This window comes from Oncorhynchus keta, chromosome 32, assembly GCF_023373465.1.
Source record: "Oncorhynchus keta strain PuntledgeMale-10-30-2019 chromosome 32, Oket_V2, whole genome shotgun sequence".
Taxonomy (NCBI): domain Eukaryota; kingdom Metazoa; phylum Chordata; class Actinopteri; order Salmoniformes; family Salmonidae; genus Oncorhynchus; species Oncorhynchus keta.
The window spans coordinates 29,231,852-29,254,511 of record NC_068452.1 but is presented as its reverse complement, the minus strand read 5'-3'; the positions used below and the strand labels follow the sequence as shown (position 1 = coordinate 29,254,511).

Below are 22,660 nucleotides of genomic sequence, written 5' to 3'. Positions count from 1 at the left end.
CCTTTTATAAAGGGGCGGTTGGTTGGATCCTTGGGAGTATTTTGGATTGTGTTTCCCTTGAGAAGGCCTAGCCTATGACCAATCAATCCTACTGTAGTATTGGTACAAACTCCCATAACAGACAAAAAACGAACTAAGGACTTGAGTTGGGGATGGGTCATTTGTATGATGATTAAAGCAGGGCTACTTTTGGCCATGAACACGTTGTTGAGAATGAAGTTCAGGATGACTGGAGCTCTTGGGCGGTAATGTCTAATAAATGTTAAATACATTTACTCAGTGAACAACTCTTAGTATTGCTGTTTTCTGTAGTCACCCTCTGTGCTGACTGTACTGAAATGACCTCTTTAACTAGGAACTTGGTGCTGTTTAGATTATTATTGTATATATTTTGTCAACCTTTATTTAACTAGGTAAGTCAGTTAAGAACACATTCTTGTTTAGAATGACGGCCCCCACCGGCCAAACCCGGACGACGCTGGGCCAATTGTGCGCCGCCCTATGGGACTCCCGATCACGGCCGGTTGTGATACAGCTTGGATTTGAACCAGGGTGTCTATAGTGCCTTAGTCCGCTGCACCACTCTTAACGTTTCATTTCATTTTCCCAACTGTAATTCACTGTTATTGCAGGAGGAAAACAGACAAAGGCTGATGCAGTCTCACTGGGTAATGACAGACTGTGGTCTTATTGGGCCACACCATTTAGCCCACAACATTTAGCCCACACCATTTAGCCCACACCATTTAGCCCATGTCAATCCCAAATGACTCACTGAAGTACAGAACTACCAATGAGACACAGATGAGATGATGAGAAACAGTTGAAAGTCCACAAGTACTTTTACAGAGCTTTATTTCAGATTTACTAGGCTGTTCAATAGCTACAGTCTTTTACTTTTTCATTACAGCCGTCTATTATCCAAAGCAAACAGTAACCAAAAATAAAAACAGGCAAAAACAAAAGCCACATTGTTTCATGTGTCATTAAATATATTCATTTGTGACAAACATAATATATTAGTATGCATTACAGGACATTACACAGACTTTTGCAATGGACAAAGCTAAACAACATTTACAAGCCCAAGTATGAACACAAGCAACATTCAGATATATTTTTGTAGCAGATATCTGGTCATGACTGAGTACCATTCTCCAAATGTGTGGAAAACTGGTCTAACTTTACACACTGACAGCTTTGATATGTGAAGAACCAGAGATGGATGCACTGGCATAAGAACATTTGAAATGGATTGCAATAAAAATGTCCATACAAATATGTTTTTAAAAAAGTGTGTGTGTATGTGTGTGCGCAGGTGTGCATCTGCTTGCATTTATGTGTGTTATGCATTTCCCAAATATTTTTGGGACTGTTTATTACAGGTTGTAGATAAGCCTCTCTCTGCTGAAATACACCCCTGGGTATGCATAACTTGTAAACAAGAGAAATCTGCCTCTTTCTCATTCATTTGTCTACCCATTTATTAAGCCTATGGTATTTAAAACGGGTTAATAACACATGGACATACATCTAGTAAATGTGTAACAAACTATACAGCTATATAACATTTAAACAGCCGGTCACCCCTTTTGCTGAGTACCAAGTAACGTCTTGAAAATGGAATGTCTCCCAGGTTTGAAGTGAGAATCAGATGCTGACACAGTGTGTTGATCACACAGCTTGACTCCTGTGATATTTCATCACCCCACAGGTTTTTTCTTTTACAACATAATGCTTGTATCTTTATACAGCATATACATACTGTACATACTGCCATCCACAATTTGGTCAGCTTAGTCAGCTAAGTAGTCAGCATGCATCTATTATTTTAACAAAACGTAGGTTCATTTTGATAGGTCTTATCAAACTAAATGAGGTGATTCACTGTTGAAGACATCAGAATGCCCCCCCCCCCATGATCAGTCCTTTACCAGCAGAAACAGGTCAATGCTCAGTGGGATGTTCAAGCAGTACTTCGTATTTTAACAAACGTGAACAGGATAGCAAACCAAATGCATCAATCAATGACACAGAGTCAGTGGACATTAGGTTCCAGGACCAAAGGCCAAAGGCAGCACATAATCAATGACACAGAGTCAGTGGACATTAGGTTCCAGGACCAAAGGCCAAAGGCAGCACATAATCAATGACACAGAGTCAGTGGACATTAGGTTCCAGGACCAAAGGCCAAAGGCAGCACATAATCAGAGAAATGTGTGATCTCCGTTTGAACAATCATGAATGGACATACATTAGTTCTTTGATGATGTTTCTAAAACCATACAGTATGTTAGTTTGTATCCTGCATGGTGCCATTAAACACTGAACATATCTTATATGTTCTGAATACTGTTGAATACTAAATGACTAAACATTAAGTGCATGGTCAACTCATCTATTTTAGTTCTTCTAGTTGAGAACAGAGTGCTGTCTAAATACAAATATATTGTATAATTATGTCGTGCCTACTGGTACTTTTATTTTGCTGAGGTCACAACCACACTGTCAGGATGGCAAGGAAATCTGAGGAGCAACTTCTTCATGGTACTTTCATTTTGATTACATAGTTAGCAGTAATAATGAGGTAACAACCACATGAGGAGCTCTTAAAGAAGAAAGGTAACTGGCAATAGCTGGCTTGTTTTTGTTTCTGTTTTTTCTCTCCCATTTTTACAAGTATATTCCGAAACCACATTAAAACCTAGTTTAAATGATCAATTTAACGTGTTAACACTCTTAGCAGTTTACACAGTTTATCTTGACAAGGCCTGGCAAGCAGGAGCCTCTCATTAAACATGAGAGAGATTCCCCTTAAGCCATGCCGTGCCACCTCAGCTTGCTAGAAAAAACTTTAAACAATATATATATATATGAATATGTATATATATATATATATGAATATGTATATATGTATATATATATATATATATATATATGAATATGTATATATATATATATATTTATTTTTTTAACACAGAAATGTGATACAGTAGATTTTTTTCTGATGTTCTGTGGAAATGAACTGGAAATATAAAAATAACGGTATCATGAATAAAACAAAAAATAAGTAACTTATCTGAAATATTAGGTGCAAACTGCAATTCCACAACGAAACAAACCTTGAAGGACAAACAGAACAGCAACTGTAAAAAGAGCTCCTTCACACAAACGTTTCTAAAACTAATATTCTCTTTTTTCTTCCACTCAAAGCAGCAGCACTCAGTCACTTCCTCTCTCTCTCTCTCTCTCTCTGTCTGTTCACTTCACCTCTCCCTCTTTCCTCTCTCCCTCTGGTGTTTCCTCTTTCTTTCTCCTCCTCCTGTGTTCCTCAGACTCGAGGTGAGCCCCCTCTCTTTCTCTCTTCTCTGGCTCCTCTTAACACTTGCCCCTCTTGTCGCGCTGTTGGAACTTCCTCAGTCTCCGGCCCCACAGATCCTTCCAGGGGATGAGCAGGCTGCCCTTGTCCGCCACCACGCCACTCTGCCCTGGGGAGTCGTCATCCGTGCCCAGCAGCAGGTACTTCCTGCCAAGCTTGATCTTGGGGCACTTGCAGGCCACGTCCTTGGCACGCACCCACAGGAGCTGGTCACCGCGCCGGATGCGTTGTTCACCTTGCTTGTAGACGGAGATGATGTTCACGGTAAACTTCCACCACTCCCCTGCCTTGTCTCCTTTGAGGACGTGCACTTGGACAGCTGGATGACCAATGAGAAGAAGGAGTGAAGGGGGAATAAGAAAATGTCACAATAAAGCAAGCAACTCTTGAGTATAAGAGATCCAGTTAAAAGTTCATGTACAGTAAAACATAGATCCACTTAATAACACACAGGGTAACTAAGCAGGGAATCCATAGCAGCCTGTGGGTTTCTGTTCCTGGGGTCCAGTTTGGCCTGGGGGTGAGCCCTCAGCTGTAAATGTCCTGTTTTACTATAGCTCCAATAACTGCTCCAATGTTTGAGTATGATTCAGGAATTGCTGACCCAGTGTGTGGATTGTTCCCCTGGTCCCTCCCCTCAGCCATGACCCCTGACCTCTCCTTGTTGTGTTGGCTAGCATGCTCCGTATTACAGCAACAGTTGCCATAGTGCTCCCCAGGATAAAGACAATGGGTGCCCGCTAGAGTACATTTGAATGAGCACCTCCCTGAGACTGGCTGTAATGTTTGACTGCTGTGGACGTATCCTTAGAAACGCTTTCCTTTCCTCAACCGACAAGCCTGGAGAAAAAGAAGTGGCTGGTATACTGGGTTCAACTCAGAAAGTCCAACAGTGAAAGTGCAGCATTCAACCTTTACTAAAAAAATACCACATCTGCTTGAGGTAAAAGCTCTGAAGCAAAGCCATTCCTGTGCTTTTGATAGAATGGCCTTTCAGCTGTTAAGCAGGACGCTGCACATCTTAAGAACCCTGGCCTAGAGCAACCTGGACCTGGTAGCCATTGATCCTTTCTCCCAAGAATTTGACCCCTTAGAGCAGACAGAAATACAGCCCCCCCTTACAGCAGCTCCCCTGCATGGATTTCTCTGTCACATAAATCTACCATTACTTCATCACTCTGATTGCAAAAACGCCTCAGTCATTGCAACAAGGGGGAAACAACTGAACCCACTGGGGTAGGAGATAATCTGTGCTTGAGGTGAAGTGGTTTAGTTGGGAATGTGCTATTTACGATTGGACTAAAGTAGGGAGAAAATGAACCAACCTGAATAGTTTCCACTCACAATTGTTCGAATTGACCCAATTTGGGAAACAGTGTGTGGATGGTGTGAAATGTTTCAAACACACTAATAAATACACACACACAAATTGCATACATGCACCCGCAGACACACAAGTGCACACATACACACACGCACTTGTGTGTGGACTAATGTTAAAAAAAATATAGGTGGCTGAAAGTAGCACAGGAAGTATTTTTTTCTCCTTGTCTCTCTCTCTGAATGCCAACGCTCTCTATTGCGAGCCGCATCGATTGTCCCCCATAACAGCCTGGAACGTTCTAAGAGAACAGGAAGGGAGGCCCTGCTAGTGTGAGCAAATTGTACACAATTTCAGAAGAAAGGAGGCCTGTTGGGCTGAGTAGAGCACGCTCTCACAGTCCTGCCATTCATTAACAATGTGTCTCTGGGCTGGAGCCTACTCCTTCATCCAAACACATAAAGGGTGTGTGGGGGGGTGGAGTGGGCCACTATTTATCTTCCCAGCCACAGAGAGGCTTCCAGAAGAATCGGGATGTGTTCCGACCTCATGAGCTATCCGGGTTCTGCTCCCAGAGCCCCATCCAAGAGCAGCGTGAGAATCCAGCTGAGATAGCCCTCTTCTCTCTGGGTCGCTATTACTGACCAACTGGCTAACGAGCTCCCCAGGTGAATGGATCAGACTCAGCTCTCTGCTGTCTGACACCAATGCAGAACCCTCTGTCACTCTATGGGCCGCTCAAGAAATTGGTAGTTCTCTAAGCAGATAGTAAAATACTGTTATACTGGACTGAGATTCCAGCCCATGACGGGAGCAAAGTATGTAGTACTAATGTTAGCTGGAAAGACCAAGCAGCTGAGTCCTCAAACCTCTGCACAATGCTTCAGTCCTGCTCCTCACCCAATGAAGTCCAAAGCGCCCATGGGGCTGGTGTTGAGTTGAGCTCATGAATGGAGATCTAGGAAACTAAACTTCTGTTTTTCTGTTAGCAGACAATATGGTACATCAGTACTACTTGGACCATCTTAGCAGGGTAGCACAGAGGAGGGAGGGAGGGAGGGAGGAAGAGGGAGAAAGCGAGAGGTTTAATAAACACAATGGCAGCCAAGCCTCCCGCTGGGTCCCCTCTCTGAGCAGTGTGCTGGGGCTTGACCTGCACACCGCCGACAAGGGGGCTCTAATCAAATTAGAGCGTGTTTAATTTCAATACTGAGGCCCCTGTCCCATCTGGTTATCAGCTGAGTGACTGATCTGAGCCCTGCTGCCCCCAGGGTGAGCTAACAGGGACCGCCGAGTGGCAGGGCTGTGTGACCCTTCCTTTCACCGCTGGCCCTGAACGTCTGCAAAAGCTCTTTGATTCATTGTCCTCCCCGCTGGAGGGGTGTCAGCCCAGAATATAACCCTTTGTGGCTGCCGTCGCCGTAGCTACGTCCGCGATGGAAAACAAAAATGAATAAACACAACATATTTCTTTCTCTCCGGGTGGCAATCCGTCAGCGTCGGCCTAATTTACCACCTGTTTGCGCCCTGTGGAATGCTCCGAGCCGGCAGAGTGCACCACTGTGTTTAAACAGGGGGCCTCTTCCCGCGACCCCGGGAGGCCCGCAGCACCACTCACCCAGGGGGGTCATGGCCCCAAAGAACAGAGACACTGTGAACCCCACAAAGGCCCAGGGACAGCCCTGAGAAATGAATTAGATTGAGGCAGAGGAAAAGCCCCCTGAGGATTGGTCTCTTCATAAAGCCCCAGCTCAGCCAAAGGAGAATCATCTGCACTCAGCTGTTTTGATGAACTCTTGAAAAACCAACCTTCTGCTTTTCATGAATCAGTCTTGTGATTTAAAGATTTGTCCATTCTTTTCATGGATGACAAGCAAGATTAAATGAATGAAAATATGGATTCTGATGGCATTTCAGTTTTCTGGTGAACTGAAACAAGGAGCTCACATTGTCTCTCTCTGTGTTGCACAATATTGATTGAGAAAAGAAGAACATTTGGCCATTTATGCGTTGAAACTTTGTTAAAAGTCTCGGATGTGTCGCTCTGTTTGATTGATGAACTATGATTGATGATGAGGCTTTTTGGACATGTGACAGCTATGAAGCGGAGCAGTGTGGCCAATGCAGCTGGATGTGTTTCATCAGAGAGAACACTGAACTAAGTATTAAAGGGATAGTTTGCCAAAATAAAAAAAATGACACAGTGGTTTCCTTACCCTGTAAGCAGTCTATGGACAAGGTATCACAGCAATCCATGCTTTGGTTTAGTTAAAATATATTGAATGGGATTTGTGTCACAAATTGCTAAAACATTGTCATGTGAACAGTGAAAGTAGAAAACAGTGCCAGGGAAACTACATCAAAGCATGGACTGTCGTCATTCCTTGTCAATAGACTGCTTACAGGGTAAGGAAACCAATATGTCATTTTGTAATATGGGTGAACTATCCCCAAACCCTGACTATAGCAGATACGGTCTTGTATGAACAAATCTATTCTATCAAGCAAAGGCTTAACAATTTGAACACCAATTTAATGGGTATAACTACAGAGGAATTGGTGACCAAAATATTCAATATGATATAGGCCCACTGTACAGTTAGGTCTCATGCCAGGAGTCTAAGAGATCTTGCATTGTCTTTAATAAAGGAAACTTATGTGGGTATTTGGCTATACGGAGTACGATCTGTTCTTAAATGCTGGCAGTGCTGGACGTGCCTCAGGGTTTCTGCTGCTGCTGCTGCTGCTGCTGCGGTTGGGGAGATTTGTACGGTGGTTAGCAGACATGAATCTGCTGATAGGAGATCTGCACCATAATACTACTGTGATTAATGGAATGGAAAACCCTCCGAGGCGAGGGAATCACTCTCCATATGGAGATATGGAGGCTACACAGTGGGACAGCACAATGAAACACTATATAGGAGGCCTATGATATGATCCATGGACTGTCCCTAATAATACTACTGTCTCTCTTATTACCCCCCACCCTTCTCATTCTTTTTTGTCTGTTTTTAGATCTAGTGGTGCTGATTCAGAATATAATGATACAAGTCCAGCATCATCCATCATCAAACTCAAATGTCCTTTTAGCTTCAAGTTACAGAAGTTATTTCATTTGTGAAACTGTTCTAAAATATCAAGCTATGTAAATACCTGTATTTGGCTTGAAAATGAATGTTTTCATATTACTCACTTTGATATCTACAGTGATTGGCACATTTGATCAGAAGTATTTCAGATGCAGATGAGTATATTTGTTGTGTGATTTGGCTAATTTTATTCATATGGGGCTTGCTGACAATTCCTAAGGGCCAACTCCGAGCCAAAGCCTCATGCTCCCAGGGTGCACCAGCCTTTCACCATGGAGCAATAAAACTGGACCCCACTGAGGCTGGCGGCTGAGAGCAGGGATTGCCCGAGACCATGGACAGGGGCCAGGGTGAGCAGATCCACAGGGCTTAGAGGGAGGTGGAAGGGGAGAGGAAATTGTCCGTTAGCTGTAATTGAGAGGGACTGTGAGAGGACGCAGTGGGAGCTTGTTCTGCGGCCCTCTGAAGCTCAGAGCCCTCTCTTTATGAGGTACAACTCCCCTAAGACACACTCTCACACACACACACATCCGTCAAGGTGGGACAACAAATCCAAATCGTTCCAGCTAAACCCTGGCAGAGCGGAGCTTTGCAGCTCTCCAAACCAACAGGGGGGCTGGCTCGTCCCACAACCTATCTCTGAAGACAGTTTCAGCTGGAGTGGAGGAACTGATATGAGCTCAAGATGTAGAGGGAAGAGTTGAATATTCCCTTTGTTTCTCTGCCCAGACATTGATGCCACTGATCTCTATCTTTGGTGATAAAAGAAGAGGCCCTGCGGTGACAATGCCCCCAGCAAACACTCTTCTCTCTGTCCAGCTCCCCCCACCTCCAGTGAATCTCACATAGTAATGAGTGTATGTCAGTGCAGGGATGTTAGGATATGTGAGACATAGGTTTTGTGTGTCTAGCTTACAGATGATAGATTAGTAATATGTATATGTTTTCCATGCTAACTAATCAAAGTGTAAGTAGACTGGATTTACTTATTTTATTTTTATTTCACCTTTATTTAACCAGGTAGGCTAGTTGAGAACAAGTTCTCATTTGCAACTGCGACCTGGCCAAGATAAAGCAAAGCAGTTCGACACATATAACAACACAGAGTTACACATGGAATAAACAAACATACAGTCAATAATACAGTAGAAAAAAAAGGAAAACAAAAAATCTATATACAATGTGAGCAAATGAGGTAAGATAAGGGAGGTAAAAGCAATAAATGGGCCATGGTGGCGAAGTAAATACAATATAGCAATTAACTACTGGAATGGTAGATGAAGACACATCTGGATACATCTGTTAATGTGCTTTACACCGTCATTGCCCGAACACAGTCGAAAGCTGTCTGGTTTTGTAACACAACCTTCAAGAAATATATAGATTTTTAAAATTCCATCATGTCTTATTTCCCAGAAAGCAGCACTCCTCAGTCTAATACTGGCTGGCCTGTCCATCAGCGGGATCCCCTGGGCTCAGTTCCGAGACCATTTCCCTTTGATGCAATGACTCTAATCCTGGGAGCGTGAATAAGCCACAGAGAGGGGCTTGGGAGTGGACATGCCTGTGATTAATAAATACATCTGACCCTCGACCGCTGGCCGACGACTGGTCATATAATTCCTGCACAGTGGACTCACCATAGTCTTTCTTGCAGTACTTCTTCATGTTGATCTTCAGCTTGCCCTTGGATGCCTTGCAGTGAGAATCACAGTCTGTGGAAGCGAGTGACAAAATGGGTGGATTAGGTTACAGCACAGCCAACATTTCACAAACATCTAGATTTGAATTATTCTCTCTCTCCCATGGTTTATGGACTGACCTCAATTATGTTATCTAATAAAAAGCCTTTTAGGTACATCCAAGGGTCTACACTCTACCCCCACTGTAAGGGATTGAAAGCTTACATCTATTGCCAGGCCATTGTAGTGTACTTATGGTATACTGTCTCATGTTATGCTGTTATGGTGTCCTTGTGGAGCTGGTGGAGGCTTAAGGCTTCCACATGCTTCGGTTCGGCTGACACCTAGTAGGCGAACCGAACGAGTGTGCTCACATACTCCCTTGTAAGACCTTCGCTTGAAAAATGAGAAAAAGCGGCAATATTACTTTTTGTCCATCTTGAGGCGCCATAGCCAGTATCCACTTCCTCAAAATAGTTTGAATAAATCTAAGATAACTCAAGAAATCTGTCATTCATTTTGACGTTTTTGCAGAGAAGATCTGAGTCACAAAATTGTACATCTAACTAAGATGTTTGGTTTAGTATTTCTCAAGTGAACAAAATGTGCATGAAAATTAGTCATCTATCGTTTGATGAATCCCTATTGTTGACCAAAGACCGAAGAAGGGGCGTAGACTTCGGCTACCGAACTTGCAATAGCCTCAAGAAAAAATGTGGTGTGAGCGAATAGATAATACACTGAGTGCACAAAAACTGATTGGAAGTGGATTTAACAGGTGACATCAATAAGGGATCATAGCTTTCACCTGGATTCAACTGGTCAGCCTATGGTTTTGTATACTATATACTCACAAACTGTTTGGAGCAGTTTAGGATGGGAAGCATGCGGGCGCCTTTACACAGATCCTATTGTCAGCTCACTCCCACTCTCTTCCTCCAACCTCTCCACACAGAATCTCTAGTCTGTCAGAGTCCTGGCATCCATTGTGTCAGCACTCAGGGTTGCGAGGGTCACTCACAAAAGGAGGTCACTGAGGGAAATTAGCTAGTAGCCTAACAAAAATGAGCAGGAGCCTAAACAGTACCCAACCCACTTGAGGCAAGAAAGAGAATACTCTCACGTTGGCCGGGGCCAATCTCTCTGTGGCCGATCTCTCTGTGGCCTCTGAGAGGAGCCTGTTACAAACCAGTGGCCAGAAAGAGCTCATAGTTATGATGAATTGCTTTCGGGTCTGGTGCTCTCCCTTTGACACCAGGCTGTGTTGACCTGGGCTCGCAGGCGTGCCAAGAGGCTTTATCGATGTCCGCCGACCGTCGTGTTGTCAGGGTGCCAGGCACCTTTTGTAATGGGGAGATGGGTCTGGGACGAGAGGCCAAACTGAAAATGGAAATGGTTTGTTCCCACTTTTCCACTGACTGACACAAATTGGAACCAGAACATCTCCTTGTTTTGCTCCCCCTCCCAGTGTAATAAGCCCCATGCTCTTTTATTGGGGGGCTGGTCGGCCAGGGGGAAAGGGGGAGCAGTTAGGAGAGAGGGGACCTTTCAGCTTGCCTGAATATGGACAAACTTCATTATTTCTTCCAGCCCTCTGTCCAGTCCTCCCCTTTCTTTCCCTTTATACTCTGTGTGAATGAGGTTGCCCGGGTAACAGCGGAGCGAGAAAAAAACGCACTCCCCCCAAAAAGGCGGATTGGGGCGGAGGCAGGGGGATGGGGAGAAAGTGCATGTATGTGGAGAAAACATTTCTAGTGAAACGCCTGGCAGCTTTCGGGGGGGGTGTAGAAATGAAAAAGTGAAGGGAAATCCCAAAGTAAAATAATCCATATCGACCACGCCTGATTTCCATTTAAATGTGGCTAGGGCGGGGGGGGGGGGCATTTGTCTCCCCCTGTTCCCTGGAGGCCTTCATCGTACCTCCCTTTGATAGCTGGCATTGCCCATTAGCCCAGCAGCACAATCCCAGGACTGGCCATCAAACCCACAGCTCTCATTAAGGCCCCGGCCCCGCTGGGAGGACAAACGTCCCCTTTGTGTGGTCTCTCTAGCGGGGCCACCGCCATTCTCCAGGGTCCCTGGGGACCACACCACTCTTAATTTGGAGGGTGGTGTCTGTGTGGGGTTCCTGACAAGACTCCAAACCCCATTGCAGCTGGTGGCCAACATATGGAGCAGGTTGGCCATTAAGCTCAGTGAAATATGTGGAGCCACACTGTTAGTCCCATGTTAATGATCAAAAGTGACAGAACCTATATGTTTTACATGGAAGGCAATTTAAAGGAATACTTCGGGATTTGGGCAAGGAGGCCCTTTTTCTACTTCCCCAGAGTCAAATGATGTCTCTGTGTCCAGTAAGAAGGAAGTTAGAGGCAGTTTTGCGAGCCATTGCTAACTAGCATTAGAGCAATGACTGTCAGTCTATGGGAATCTGCTGGCATGCTAGTATCCACTTAAGTAGAAGTTGGACCAAAAACAAGTTGGCTTAGGCAACAGGTTTTAGAGACCAATATTTTGCTCCAGGCCTCTCCTTTTCTCCTCATAAGCATGCCAGGGGATCTACCCCACAAGCTTGGACTGAGCAGTGACTGAAAGTATGAGCTAAATGTTACAGTGGTATGTCACTTCAAATCAGTGTTGCACTATAGCAAGCAGACTCAGAGCTGTGCATTTCAACAATGGGGCTGTAAATAAGTGAGCAAGGGAAGGGTTCTCTTCCCTCTCAGCGCAGCGAGAGATGCTTGGAAAACAAACTGGTGCAAATGAGGCATGCAATCAGATTATGGGCTGGAGGCTGAGTGGGAATACATAATGGGAGGCCGGAGAGAGAGAGCTGACCAAAAACCTGGATTTAACATCTCCTGACACAGAGACATCCACTTAAATACTGCAATTATGGAAGGTGAACCTTAAAATACTACAATTATGAAGGTGGCCCTTAAAATACTACAATTATGAAGGTGACCCTTAAAATACTACAATTATGAAGGTGACCCTTAAAATACTACAATTATGAAGGTGGCCCTTAAAATACTACAATTATGAAGGTGACCCTTAAAATACTACAATTATGAAGGTGACCCTTAAAATACTACAATTATGAAGGTGGCCCTTAAAATACTACAATTATGAAGGTGGCCCTTAAAATACTACAATTATGAAGGTGACCCTTAAAATACTACAATTATGAAGGTGACCCTTAAAATACTACAATTATGAAGGTGGCCCTTAAAATACTACAATTATGAAGGTGACCCTTAAAATACTACAATTATGAAGGTGACCCTTAAAATACTACAATTATGAAGGTGACCCTTAAAATACTACAATTATGAAGGTGACCCTTAAAATACTACAATTATGAAGGTGACCCTTAAAATACTACAATTATGAAGGTGACCCTTAAAATACTACAATTATGAAGGTGACCCTTAAAATACTACAATTATGAAGGTGACCCTTAAAATACTACAATTATGAAGGTGACCCTTAAAATACTACAATTATGAAGGTGGCCCTTAAAATACTACAATTATGAAGGTGACCCTTAAAATACTACAATTATGAAGGTGGCCCTTAAAATACTACAATTATGAAGGTGACCCTTAAAATACTACAATTATGAAGGTGGCCCTTAAAATACTACAATTATGAAGGTGGCCCTTAAAATACTACAATTATGAAGGTGGCCCTTAAAATACTACAATTATGAAGGTGACCCTTAAAATACTACAATTATGAAGGTGGCCCTTAAAATACTACAATTATGAAGGTGACCCTTAAAATACTACAATTATGAAGGTGACCCTTAAAATACTACAATTATGAAGGTGACCCTTAAAATACTACAATTATGAAGGTGACCCTTAAAATACTACAATTATGAAGGTGACCCTTAAAATACTACAATTATGAAGGTGACCCTTAAAATACTACAATTATGAAGGTGGCCCTTAAAATACTACAATTATGAAGGTGGCCCTTAAAATACTACAATTATGAAGGTGGCCTTGAACCCAAATAATATGTAGAAATAGAAAAACATAAAAAATAGAAACTGTGGAATGATATGAATTGTGCTCGTACTAAAATACAATACATGTGTTATGCTATGCTTTAATAATTGCCATACCCTGTGGATACCACATGGCTCAGCAGTGTCACAAACTCACCTAAGGGCTCTTCAGAGCTGGTATAGGTGGAGGTGGGCGATGCAACTGGAATCTCTGTAACAGAGAAAGCAATGCACAAACATAATGACATTTCACATCACTACACAGTTTGACAACTTCATATGTGGAAAAGAGAGCAAAGTTGTTAGAACGTCTTAGTTCAATTTCCTGCTCACCTTCCTTGGGGCTTAAATGAACCTCAGAGCATTGGTGATATACTCTCAGGTATGCCTTAATAGGTTGTCATGTTATTGATTGATGATTAGGACACAGAGATTGTACTTGGAATACACATTAATAGCTAGTTTCCCATTTGAGTTTCACTCTCTTGTATTCGTGACATGCTGTATTGTAAGGTACAAAGAGCCAGGGCCCCTGGCCTTGTTAAATTTGAAGTTGTCAGGAAGTTTGATATTACAAAAATGTAATATTAAGCTATTAAACCTAAAACATATTAGCTCGAAAATATACGAGAAACCAAATATTTTTAGTTCAATTTTCAAGACCCCCATTTCCTCCATCTTTTTTTACACTACATTTGTTACTTTCCAAACGAAATGAAGGAAATCCTATTCCAGTGGGTTCACAGATTGATTTTATCGCTGTGGATCCTGGCCAAGCACACTGATTCCTTTTCCACAATGGCTTTGTTGAATTTCCAAATACAACTTTATCGGAAATGTCACCAATTGAAACTGTATAAATGGTGGCCAATTGTAAATGTCTATGTGTCCCAGCCATCCGAGGTATCTTATCTGGTCATGCCAGCTGTGTTGGCGGTGCTAGCCACCATTAGCCCATCTCGTGTATGAGGTGTCGTTTATCGCCGAGAGGCTGGAATCTGTGGGCTGCTGATACTGCCAATAAACATATCAGTCATCATTACCCTGGACTGGCTGGGTGGATTTACAGGGAAATGGGCTGTTAACGGTGCTGCGACTCACAAGGCCATGTTAGCTTAGACATTATGCCCTGTTTACTTAAGCTCTGGTCTAACTGTAAAATATCCATCCAAAGAAATAAAGGAACAGGGGGAAATAACCAAGCCATGAATTCCTACATAACAAGCATGGGGTTTGGTGCGATAGAGTACTTGTCAGCGACTACTCCTATTGATGGGGCCAGTGTTGTTGCTAGCTGGGCTATGGTTGGGCTGACTTGTGTGGTCTGTCTGAGGACATTTCTCTTAGTACTGAGGCAAGTCATACTTATGCAGGGGGCGATAGGAGAGCGGCTCTGCTGGTAGCCCTTGGCACAGCGGTTGCAGGTGATGCCGGTCACACCGTCCTTGCAGGGACACTGGCCGGTGGTTTGGTTGCAGGTCTTGCCGGCTGCGCCAACTGGATGACAATCACACGCTGTCAGGAGGAAAGAGCAGGAGAAAACTGAGATGAGATGACATCAACAAAATGTAGATAAAATCTGTTAGGTCTTCACTAGTATTGGTTTAAAACCAATTAGGCATAAGGCATCCTTTTCAATTCACTCTGCCTCTCGTTCCTCCAATGTTGACTCTCTGAACTTCAAAGTAAGCTTTGAACTAGCTTAAAGTGACTCACAGGCCACCACAGATGGGGACTGGGACCTCAAACAAGTTACAATTACTCCCTTTTTCCTTAACGATTATAGGCCTTGCCATCAGGCATGAGTATTGAGGAACAGTATATTACATTATCAAATAATATCACATTTACAATTCACTGCACAGTTCCTCTGCCTGGTCTGTTAGCACTTTGAGACTGCACCAGTGTGTGTGTGTGTGTGTGTGTGAGCCATGTGTGTGTGTGTGTGTGTGAGCCGTGTGTGAGCCGTGTGTGTGTGTGTGTGTGTGTGTGTGTGTGTGTGTGTGTGTGTGTGTGTGTGTGTGTGTGTGTGTGTGTGTGTGTGTGTGTGTGTGTGTGTGTGTGTGTGTGTGTGTGTGTGTGTGTGTGTGTGTGTGTGTGTGTGTGTGTGTGTGTGTGTGTGTGTGTGTGTGTGTGTGTGTGTGTGTGTGTGTGTGTGTGTGTGTGTGTGTGTGTGTGTGAGCCGTGTGTGTGAGTGTTTGTGTGTGAGCCGTGTGTGACCAGTCTTTCTTTTTTCTCTGTGGAGGGTTGTGATCCACGGCGGGCAGAGCAGAGCCTGTGCTCCTCTCAGATTGAGTTTACAATCTAAAGCTTTTTGGCAAAGAGCTCCTTGCAAATATATCCGGAATAATGTTCCCCATTAATGGGAGAGTGGAACACACTTCAAAGCCGTCTGTTTAAGTTGTTAGTCGGGAAGATCGCACATTAAATGTGAGAATTTAGTTTTGTGCATGTGCTCTGCCAAACGTTTACCATAAAGCCTGTGTTTGAAGTGGAAGCCCAGCTCTCTCCATTAGAGTTGTATGAGTTTTATGTAGCTGAAGAGTCATTTGAAAATAGCTTTAAGTGGTCCAACCAACAGAGGCTGGAGTTGGGTGTTATTAGCTGGGATTCAACAGGTTTCATCAATATTAGAAGTCACTTGTTAAATAAAAAAACTAAAACTTTTCTGTCCTCTTTCTACTCAATTTGCAGTATAAGTACATTTTGTCAAGTTTGTTTGACACATTTTATTGAGGTATAATAAAATCAGCATACAATAATCTTGCCAAAAAATAAAAAATAAATGAATGAAAAGTCCTCCATCTTTCCCAGCCAGAATGTTATTGTGGTTCGTACGTCAGGAATACAATAAATATGCCCATTGATTTAGAGACAGGATTCTAAACTGTACGGCATATGGACTGAAACTGTAGGCTTGCTCTTGCTTTCTGTTGATTTCATGGGCATTATCTTCTAAAGCATTTCCAAATGACTTTTTAATGCAGGGTGGAACCAACAACAAAAAAACAAAAAACATGAGGTCACTCTTGTCCCTCCCGATGGCATGTGGGTAACATCCATGTGTATGCTAAAGATGTGTGTCGATTTCTTAAGGGGTTTTAAGGGATTGTATTTGAAAGCCACAGTAAAATAACTGTTGTTTTTGTATTTCTTTATATTACTTCTAGAGATGCCCCTAACCACAAATCACAGTAGAGATGCACCACTGCGTCTCCACTCAATCCGTCCGCCACCATCTAGTCCTCTTCCTCTGAGCTCACTCCACTGAATTGTGCTCTTAATGTTCTGAGTGCTACACTGGGAACTCACTGGAAACGTTAATTCATTTCCCTGTGCGTGTGTGTAGCTCCCTGCGGTGTGGAGGTAAAGAGTTGCTGAGTGGTTGAGGGGGAGTGTAATTCAGTGGACCGTGTGGCTGCTCCACTGCTGTGGGCTCCCTGGGCCTGGTGAACGGCTTATACGGCGGAGTGGATGAGAGGACTGGGAATAAAACAAACCGTTAGAGCTGGGGGCCGCCGGGGGCCGCTGGGGGCCGCGCTGCGCTCCGAGACCCGTGTTTACACTGCGCTTGATGAGGGATGAAGTCGTTCATCTGGGAAATAAAACATGAGGCATTCCACAACGCTGGTGTTTCGGCCTTTATGGCGGAGGGGTCTATTCTGTAACCTCCACCTTTCAGAGAGTGGTGATCCTCCATTTTGGGGGTTCAGGTTGGAGAATGAAAGCAGACTTCCTCCTGGCTGTGTTGGCACAGCATTGTGTTTCCTGTCCAAAAACAGCAGAGCGAGATGGTTGGCTGAGTTGAACAATAAATACCATGGGCCCTAACTGATGTCACAAAGCGCTGAGTTTGTCACCCGAGGAGAGCACAGCAATCAGGCTGTTTGGGTTTGATCCCAGAGTATGGAACAGAGTAAATGTTGGGACAGAGCTGGAAGCCTTCAGGTTACTGATACAGCCCTCTAGAAAGCCTAAGACAGGTTGCTGTATGTGGTTAGCTCATTAGGGAAGGAGAGAACCTCTGTAACACTAACCTGCCCATAGCTTCCTCCTCTGCCCGCCCCTGACTGCATCCCAAATATAGACGTAAAAATGTTTGGACTGGCAGCGTGCAGTGAAACAATGATGCTCCCAACCATTAGTCACTTTCAAGAAGTGCAAAAGATCCATGAAATGTGTTAAGAACAACAGCACAACATGAACTGCATTTGCCCTGAACTCCAATTCGGTGTAAACTCTGACTGCCACCACTGTGAAACGACCCCAAAACAGTCTGAGTAAGTGGCTGACTTTTATATATGATGGTGGACTGTGTTGATACTTTCACTCCGTGAGACTTGGAATAGTCCGTATGAGTTAAGAGTGAAGGTCCCTTGTGGTCTGCAGTAGGAAATGTAATATGTTGCAGTTCCTGTGACTAATTAGTGGTGGACCAGGCTGAAGGGCACTGGAGAATAGGTACTCTGAGAACCCTCTCTGAGCCAATAGGAATGCAGCCACGGCTGTGGTTGGAGACCACAATATGCGGGTCTGCACAGAGTCACTCACACTGAAGCGCAAGCTGGGTCCCAGTGTAATACAGCACATTGAGATGTTGTAATCGGACCGGAAAACAAACTTGAAAACAGACTTGAAACAATATTCTGTCTTTCATACAAGGAGGATATTATACTCTTAGAAAAAAAGGTGCTACTGTATCAAGAACATGAAACGATTTTTCGGCTGTCCCCATAGGAGAACCCTTTGAAGAACGCTTTTTGGTTCCAGGTAGAACCCTTTTGGTTCCAGGTAGAACCCTTTCCACAGAGGGTTCTACCTGTAACCAAAAAGGGTTCACCTATTGGGACAGCCAAATAACTTTTTTTCCCTAAGAGTGTAGGATATTGTTGTATTATATCTCTTTGGAAAGACTAGTCATCCAGTTCAGGGTAATGTGGGATGTTGGTGGATCTGATGCTGAGGTGAAATGGTTGGCTGGTTCAAAGAGACTGTTTGAATCAACTCCTGCAATCCTGAATTCCATGGCAGACCTCACTTCTATTGTTAGCCACTCGTCTTGTTTCCCAGAGAAATCCTCAGTTCTCCACCTCCCCAGTTACAATTCACAGAAATGTAGGGCGATTCATTATAGCTCTCCAAGTTAAGCAAATAAAGTCTAATAAAATGTGGTCACTAGGGACCGAGTGTTGGGATCCTCCCCTGCTTTAGTGATAAAGGTACTTCAACTACATTGTTTCAAAGGCTCTGTCCACAGAAATGCTGTTATTACTGTAACCTGTAACCTCTATTTGAGAGAGATAACTTAAGACGTGGACAAGAAACAGAGGTAGAAGTTAAAGCATTTGAGGTAAATGCGCAAAATATGCTTTTTATTCATCCACTCACTCAAACATGCCTCAGCTTGTGCTGGTGTTTGTGTGCGTGCACGTGTGTGTGTGTGTGTGCATGTGTGTGTGTGTGGACACGTGTGTGTGTGCGCATGTAAGTGTGTGTGAGTGACAGGGGCTTGTTTGCTCAGTGCCTCAGCCTGGCTTCTCTCCCCACGGTGCGGGGAGACAGAGGGAGTGAAGCTTTTCTCTCCTCACACACTAATCCTGAACAGCATGGACTCAAACCTGGCTTAGGTGCTCACACCTGTGAGTGTGTGTGTGTGTGTGTGTGGGGATGGGGGATGATAGCGAGATCTGTTTCCACTCAACTATACAGCGGATCAGCTCACACATTGTTTTGCTTGTGTTGTCATGGAAATCCCACTAGACTCCAAATACCAGAGTGGGAGCTTTTGTCTTTACAACTATCTTTCACCTGTCTCACATAATAATAAATAGTAGTGAAGTAGTAGAAAGTAATACGCAATAAAGTTATCAAAAGATTGTTGGAAGACTTGTTTCGTGCTGATAATTTGTTGAATTTGTAGATATGATGGCAGAACAATTCAACTTGTTTTCAAACAACATACAGGTACGTCAAGAAAGTCCCAAACCGAAGCAGAATATCAAATAGCGTGAGGTTTGGGTGTCATGCAGCCATTTTGAGTAGCCCACCCAGCAGACACCCAGCCCAGGTACTCTACCTTTGCAGGCCCTCCTGTGGGAAATGGCCTTGGACATGTCCCGGAAGAAGCCCTCCTTGCAATAGTGGCAGTGGCGTCCGGCCGTGTTGTGACGGCAGTTGAGACAGACTCCTCCGCTCCTCCGCCCAGACAGCTTGTACAGCTCCATGTTGAAACGACAGCGCCGGGCGTGCAGGTTACAGTGGCAGGCTGCAGAAAGATGGAGAGAGGGGGAGAGAAAGAGAGGCGAGGGGGAGAATAACACAGAGGTCAGTGCGTTCGCATGCTTTTTACACAGGTGTTGAGTAATGAAGACTTTGGTCACCTTTGGCCTCCACTTAATGAAGACTTTGGCCTCCTGAACCTCTACACTCAACACGAAAAAACTCCCACCATGCAACCTTGCAGTTTAGCTAGTGCTTCATAAGCTAGAACTGAAAACTGATGAACTTAGCAATTTCATTCACATGTACAGTATATCACGGTAGGGTGTTGGTAGTGGAGGGGAACCAAATAACAGCCAGTGAACTGTAGTGTATGGAGACCCTGAGAAAGTTACTGTTACTTTAATGACATCAGTGGGTCAGAGTCCTCTGGTCAGACATGTCATTTGGAGACAATGAGTTATGAAAACAGATGGATTGGCCAGGCTGTGAGCGATCCAGTTTCTGAGTAAATTGGTGTGGTCCGACTCCACGCTCTCCTTTCCCCTCCACCTGCTTATAGATTTGACCTCTGACTGATACTGATGTTAGGAGAGAGATTTCCTTTCCCACAGATCTCGCAGCCTTCACTAACTCTCTTAGTTGTTTTATTGTCATAACATTATGAGGTATAACTTCCCAATTAAATCGGGTGATTCATTCATCAGTTCATCAGTTCTCTCTGTGCGTTAGAGCCAGGGTGGACTTTCCACCTCTGTTCTAGTGATATTCTCTTCCAAAGCACTGTGAAAGAACTTCCATTTTTTGGGCTTGCATTTGAGCTTTTCTGTTTTAGTCTCATCCAGGCACGTACTGCTGTGATAGAGCTGGAGGAGGAGAAGCCTGCATGGTTTCTTATTTGTGGATAATCCTTCCATCAGTGCACCCTGCCTTAAGGTTATAGCCACAAGATCTGAGCGATAAGGGCACATATGCTACACGTTCATCAGCGCTCCCAATCACGTACCAACCAACTCACACCTGCCATTGGGGACCAGGGTTGCCAGGTGGGTGGGATTCAGAGCCGCTTCCTCTAAATTGGGTCTTAAATGCACACAGTCACACACAAACCGAGGTGTTTGGCAGCTGTCATGGGCTTATCACACCTCAAATCCCAGGGCCGATCAGCACACTCAGAGAACACCAGATCCCCGGAGCTTTGAAGCGTGCTCCCTCCCTCCTCTATCCCCCCTCCCTTCCCTCTCTCTCCCCATTGCTCTTTGCCGCCTTCTTATCCCAGATGTTATCTCCACTTTGGGTGGACGTGTGAGTACAAATGTAATGGGATTTTTTATGAATGGGAAATGGAATGGAATGCTCTTAGTGTTCTAACCAGAGGAAAACATCCTACAGATAAATGCCCAAATAAAGGAAACACCAACATAAAGTGTCAAGGGCATTGAGCCACCAGAACAGATAGATATTCTACAAGTGTCTGGAACTCTATTGGAGGGATGCTACCCTATTCTTCCACCAGAAATTCCATCCTTTGGGTTTCTGTTGACGGTGGTGGAAAACGCATCTCAGACGCCTCTCCAGAATCGCCCGTAAGTGTTCAATTGGGTTGAGATCTGGTGACTGAGAGACACACACACACACCCTTTAGAAGCCCCATGCTTCTTTGGGACCCCTCTTTTAAAGTCACTGAGATCTCTTCTTCTAGCCATGGTAACCAACATAATGGGTAAGTGGGCTTTTTAAACATGAGCATGAGACGTTATGCATGAGACGTTAATTGCTTAATTAACTCAGGAACCACACCTGTGTGGAAGCACCTGCTTTCAATATACTTTGTACCCCTCATTTACTAAAGTGTTTCCTTTATTTTGTCAGTTACCTGTATGCTGGTACTGTAACTTTAATCTTCACAGTGAGCCAGATGAAAGTTGAGAGATAATAAATACCAGGTAAGTATCTGGGCACATGCATTCTGCATGTAATATAGGCCAAATCTCCTATTGCTTTGACAAGCAGCACGTCTTTGTGCGGTCTGTGTGTATACAATACTGCTTCAGCCTGTGTGTGACCCACTGTGTGTGGTGTCTGTGTGTGTGAGAGAATGTCTGCATCATGTGATTAATAAGCGTTATCTCCTTGGCTTTCCCCAGCCTCTCCTAATGAGCGCTGTGCTATCTCATACTCACTTCCCTGGCCGGCTCTCCAATCACTCCTCTAATTGTCCCTCAGTGCCAAGGCCTCAAGTACCGATAAGCTATATTTAGACCAGCTGGCCCAAAATATCCCTCACAGCATCTATCACACACACTGTTGTGTTTACAACTGGGAATCAAAACAACAAGTGAAGAAACAAACAAAAACCTCCCTAGTTTTCAATATGTGTTCAATAAGAACGTGCATTTTGTCCAATTACGGGAGGAAATGTGATTTCTGTAGTTTCACATCAATAATAGAGTTCGTAACAGTGGCTACATACCTGGCAGTGTAGCCTATACGTAAGGCCTTTTTGTTGTTATCCGAAGGTACACCATTTCAATCTATTTATTTTCAAGTGTTGTAATACTGCATAGTGAGACGCTGACATGATGAATCATCCCACAGTTTGCTGTAGGTGGATTAATATTCTGTGTTCTGTGATAGAATCTCAAGGCCATACATGCCCTGTATTCATAGCAGGTTCTGGATTGTTGCAGGGACTCAGCACCTCCCTGCCACAGACACACATAACCTACCTGTCACCAGGTGTCTGATGTTAACCAAACACTCTGTGTACACGGCTGCCTGTGTTCCTAGGCCGCAGACAGAGGAGTTGTGTGATTTGTATTGAGAGGAATGCTGTGCTTGTTCAAGGATGAAGAGGAAAGGAATTCCAGTGAATTATTGTTTATCCGGGATCAATTAGTCCCTCAGTAAGTGAAGGCCCATAATGATAGTGGCCCATATTATGAGAGGATG

At 43.9% G+C, this 22,660-nt stretch overlaps 1 protein-coding gene across 1 annotated transcript in view; it reads right to left on the bottom strand.

Moving 5' to 3' along the window:
• Nucleotides 1–2,961: 2,961 nt before the first annotated feature.
• LOC118365573 (netrin-1-like) overlaps nucleotides 2,962–22,660 on the bottom strand; it is a 28,828-nt gene continuing 9,129 nt past the window's right edge. The window contains exons 3-7 of the mRNA XM_052490276.1: nucleotides 19,566–19,754; nucleotides 14,855–15,004; nucleotides 13,647–13,700; nucleotides 9,433–9,507; nucleotides 2,962–3,698 (exon numbers count right to left, since the gene is read on the bottom strand). Coding sequence (XP_052346236.1) covers nucleotides 3,379–3,698; nucleotides 9,433–9,507; nucleotides 13,647–13,700; nucleotides 14,855–15,004; nucleotides 19,566–19,754 — 788 coding nt within the window. The 3' untranslated portion in view covers nucleotides 2,962–3,378. The remainder of the gene's footprint in view (nucleotides 3,699–9,432; nucleotides 9,508–13,646; nucleotides 13,701–14,854; nucleotides 15,005–19,565; nucleotides 19,755–22,660) is intronic.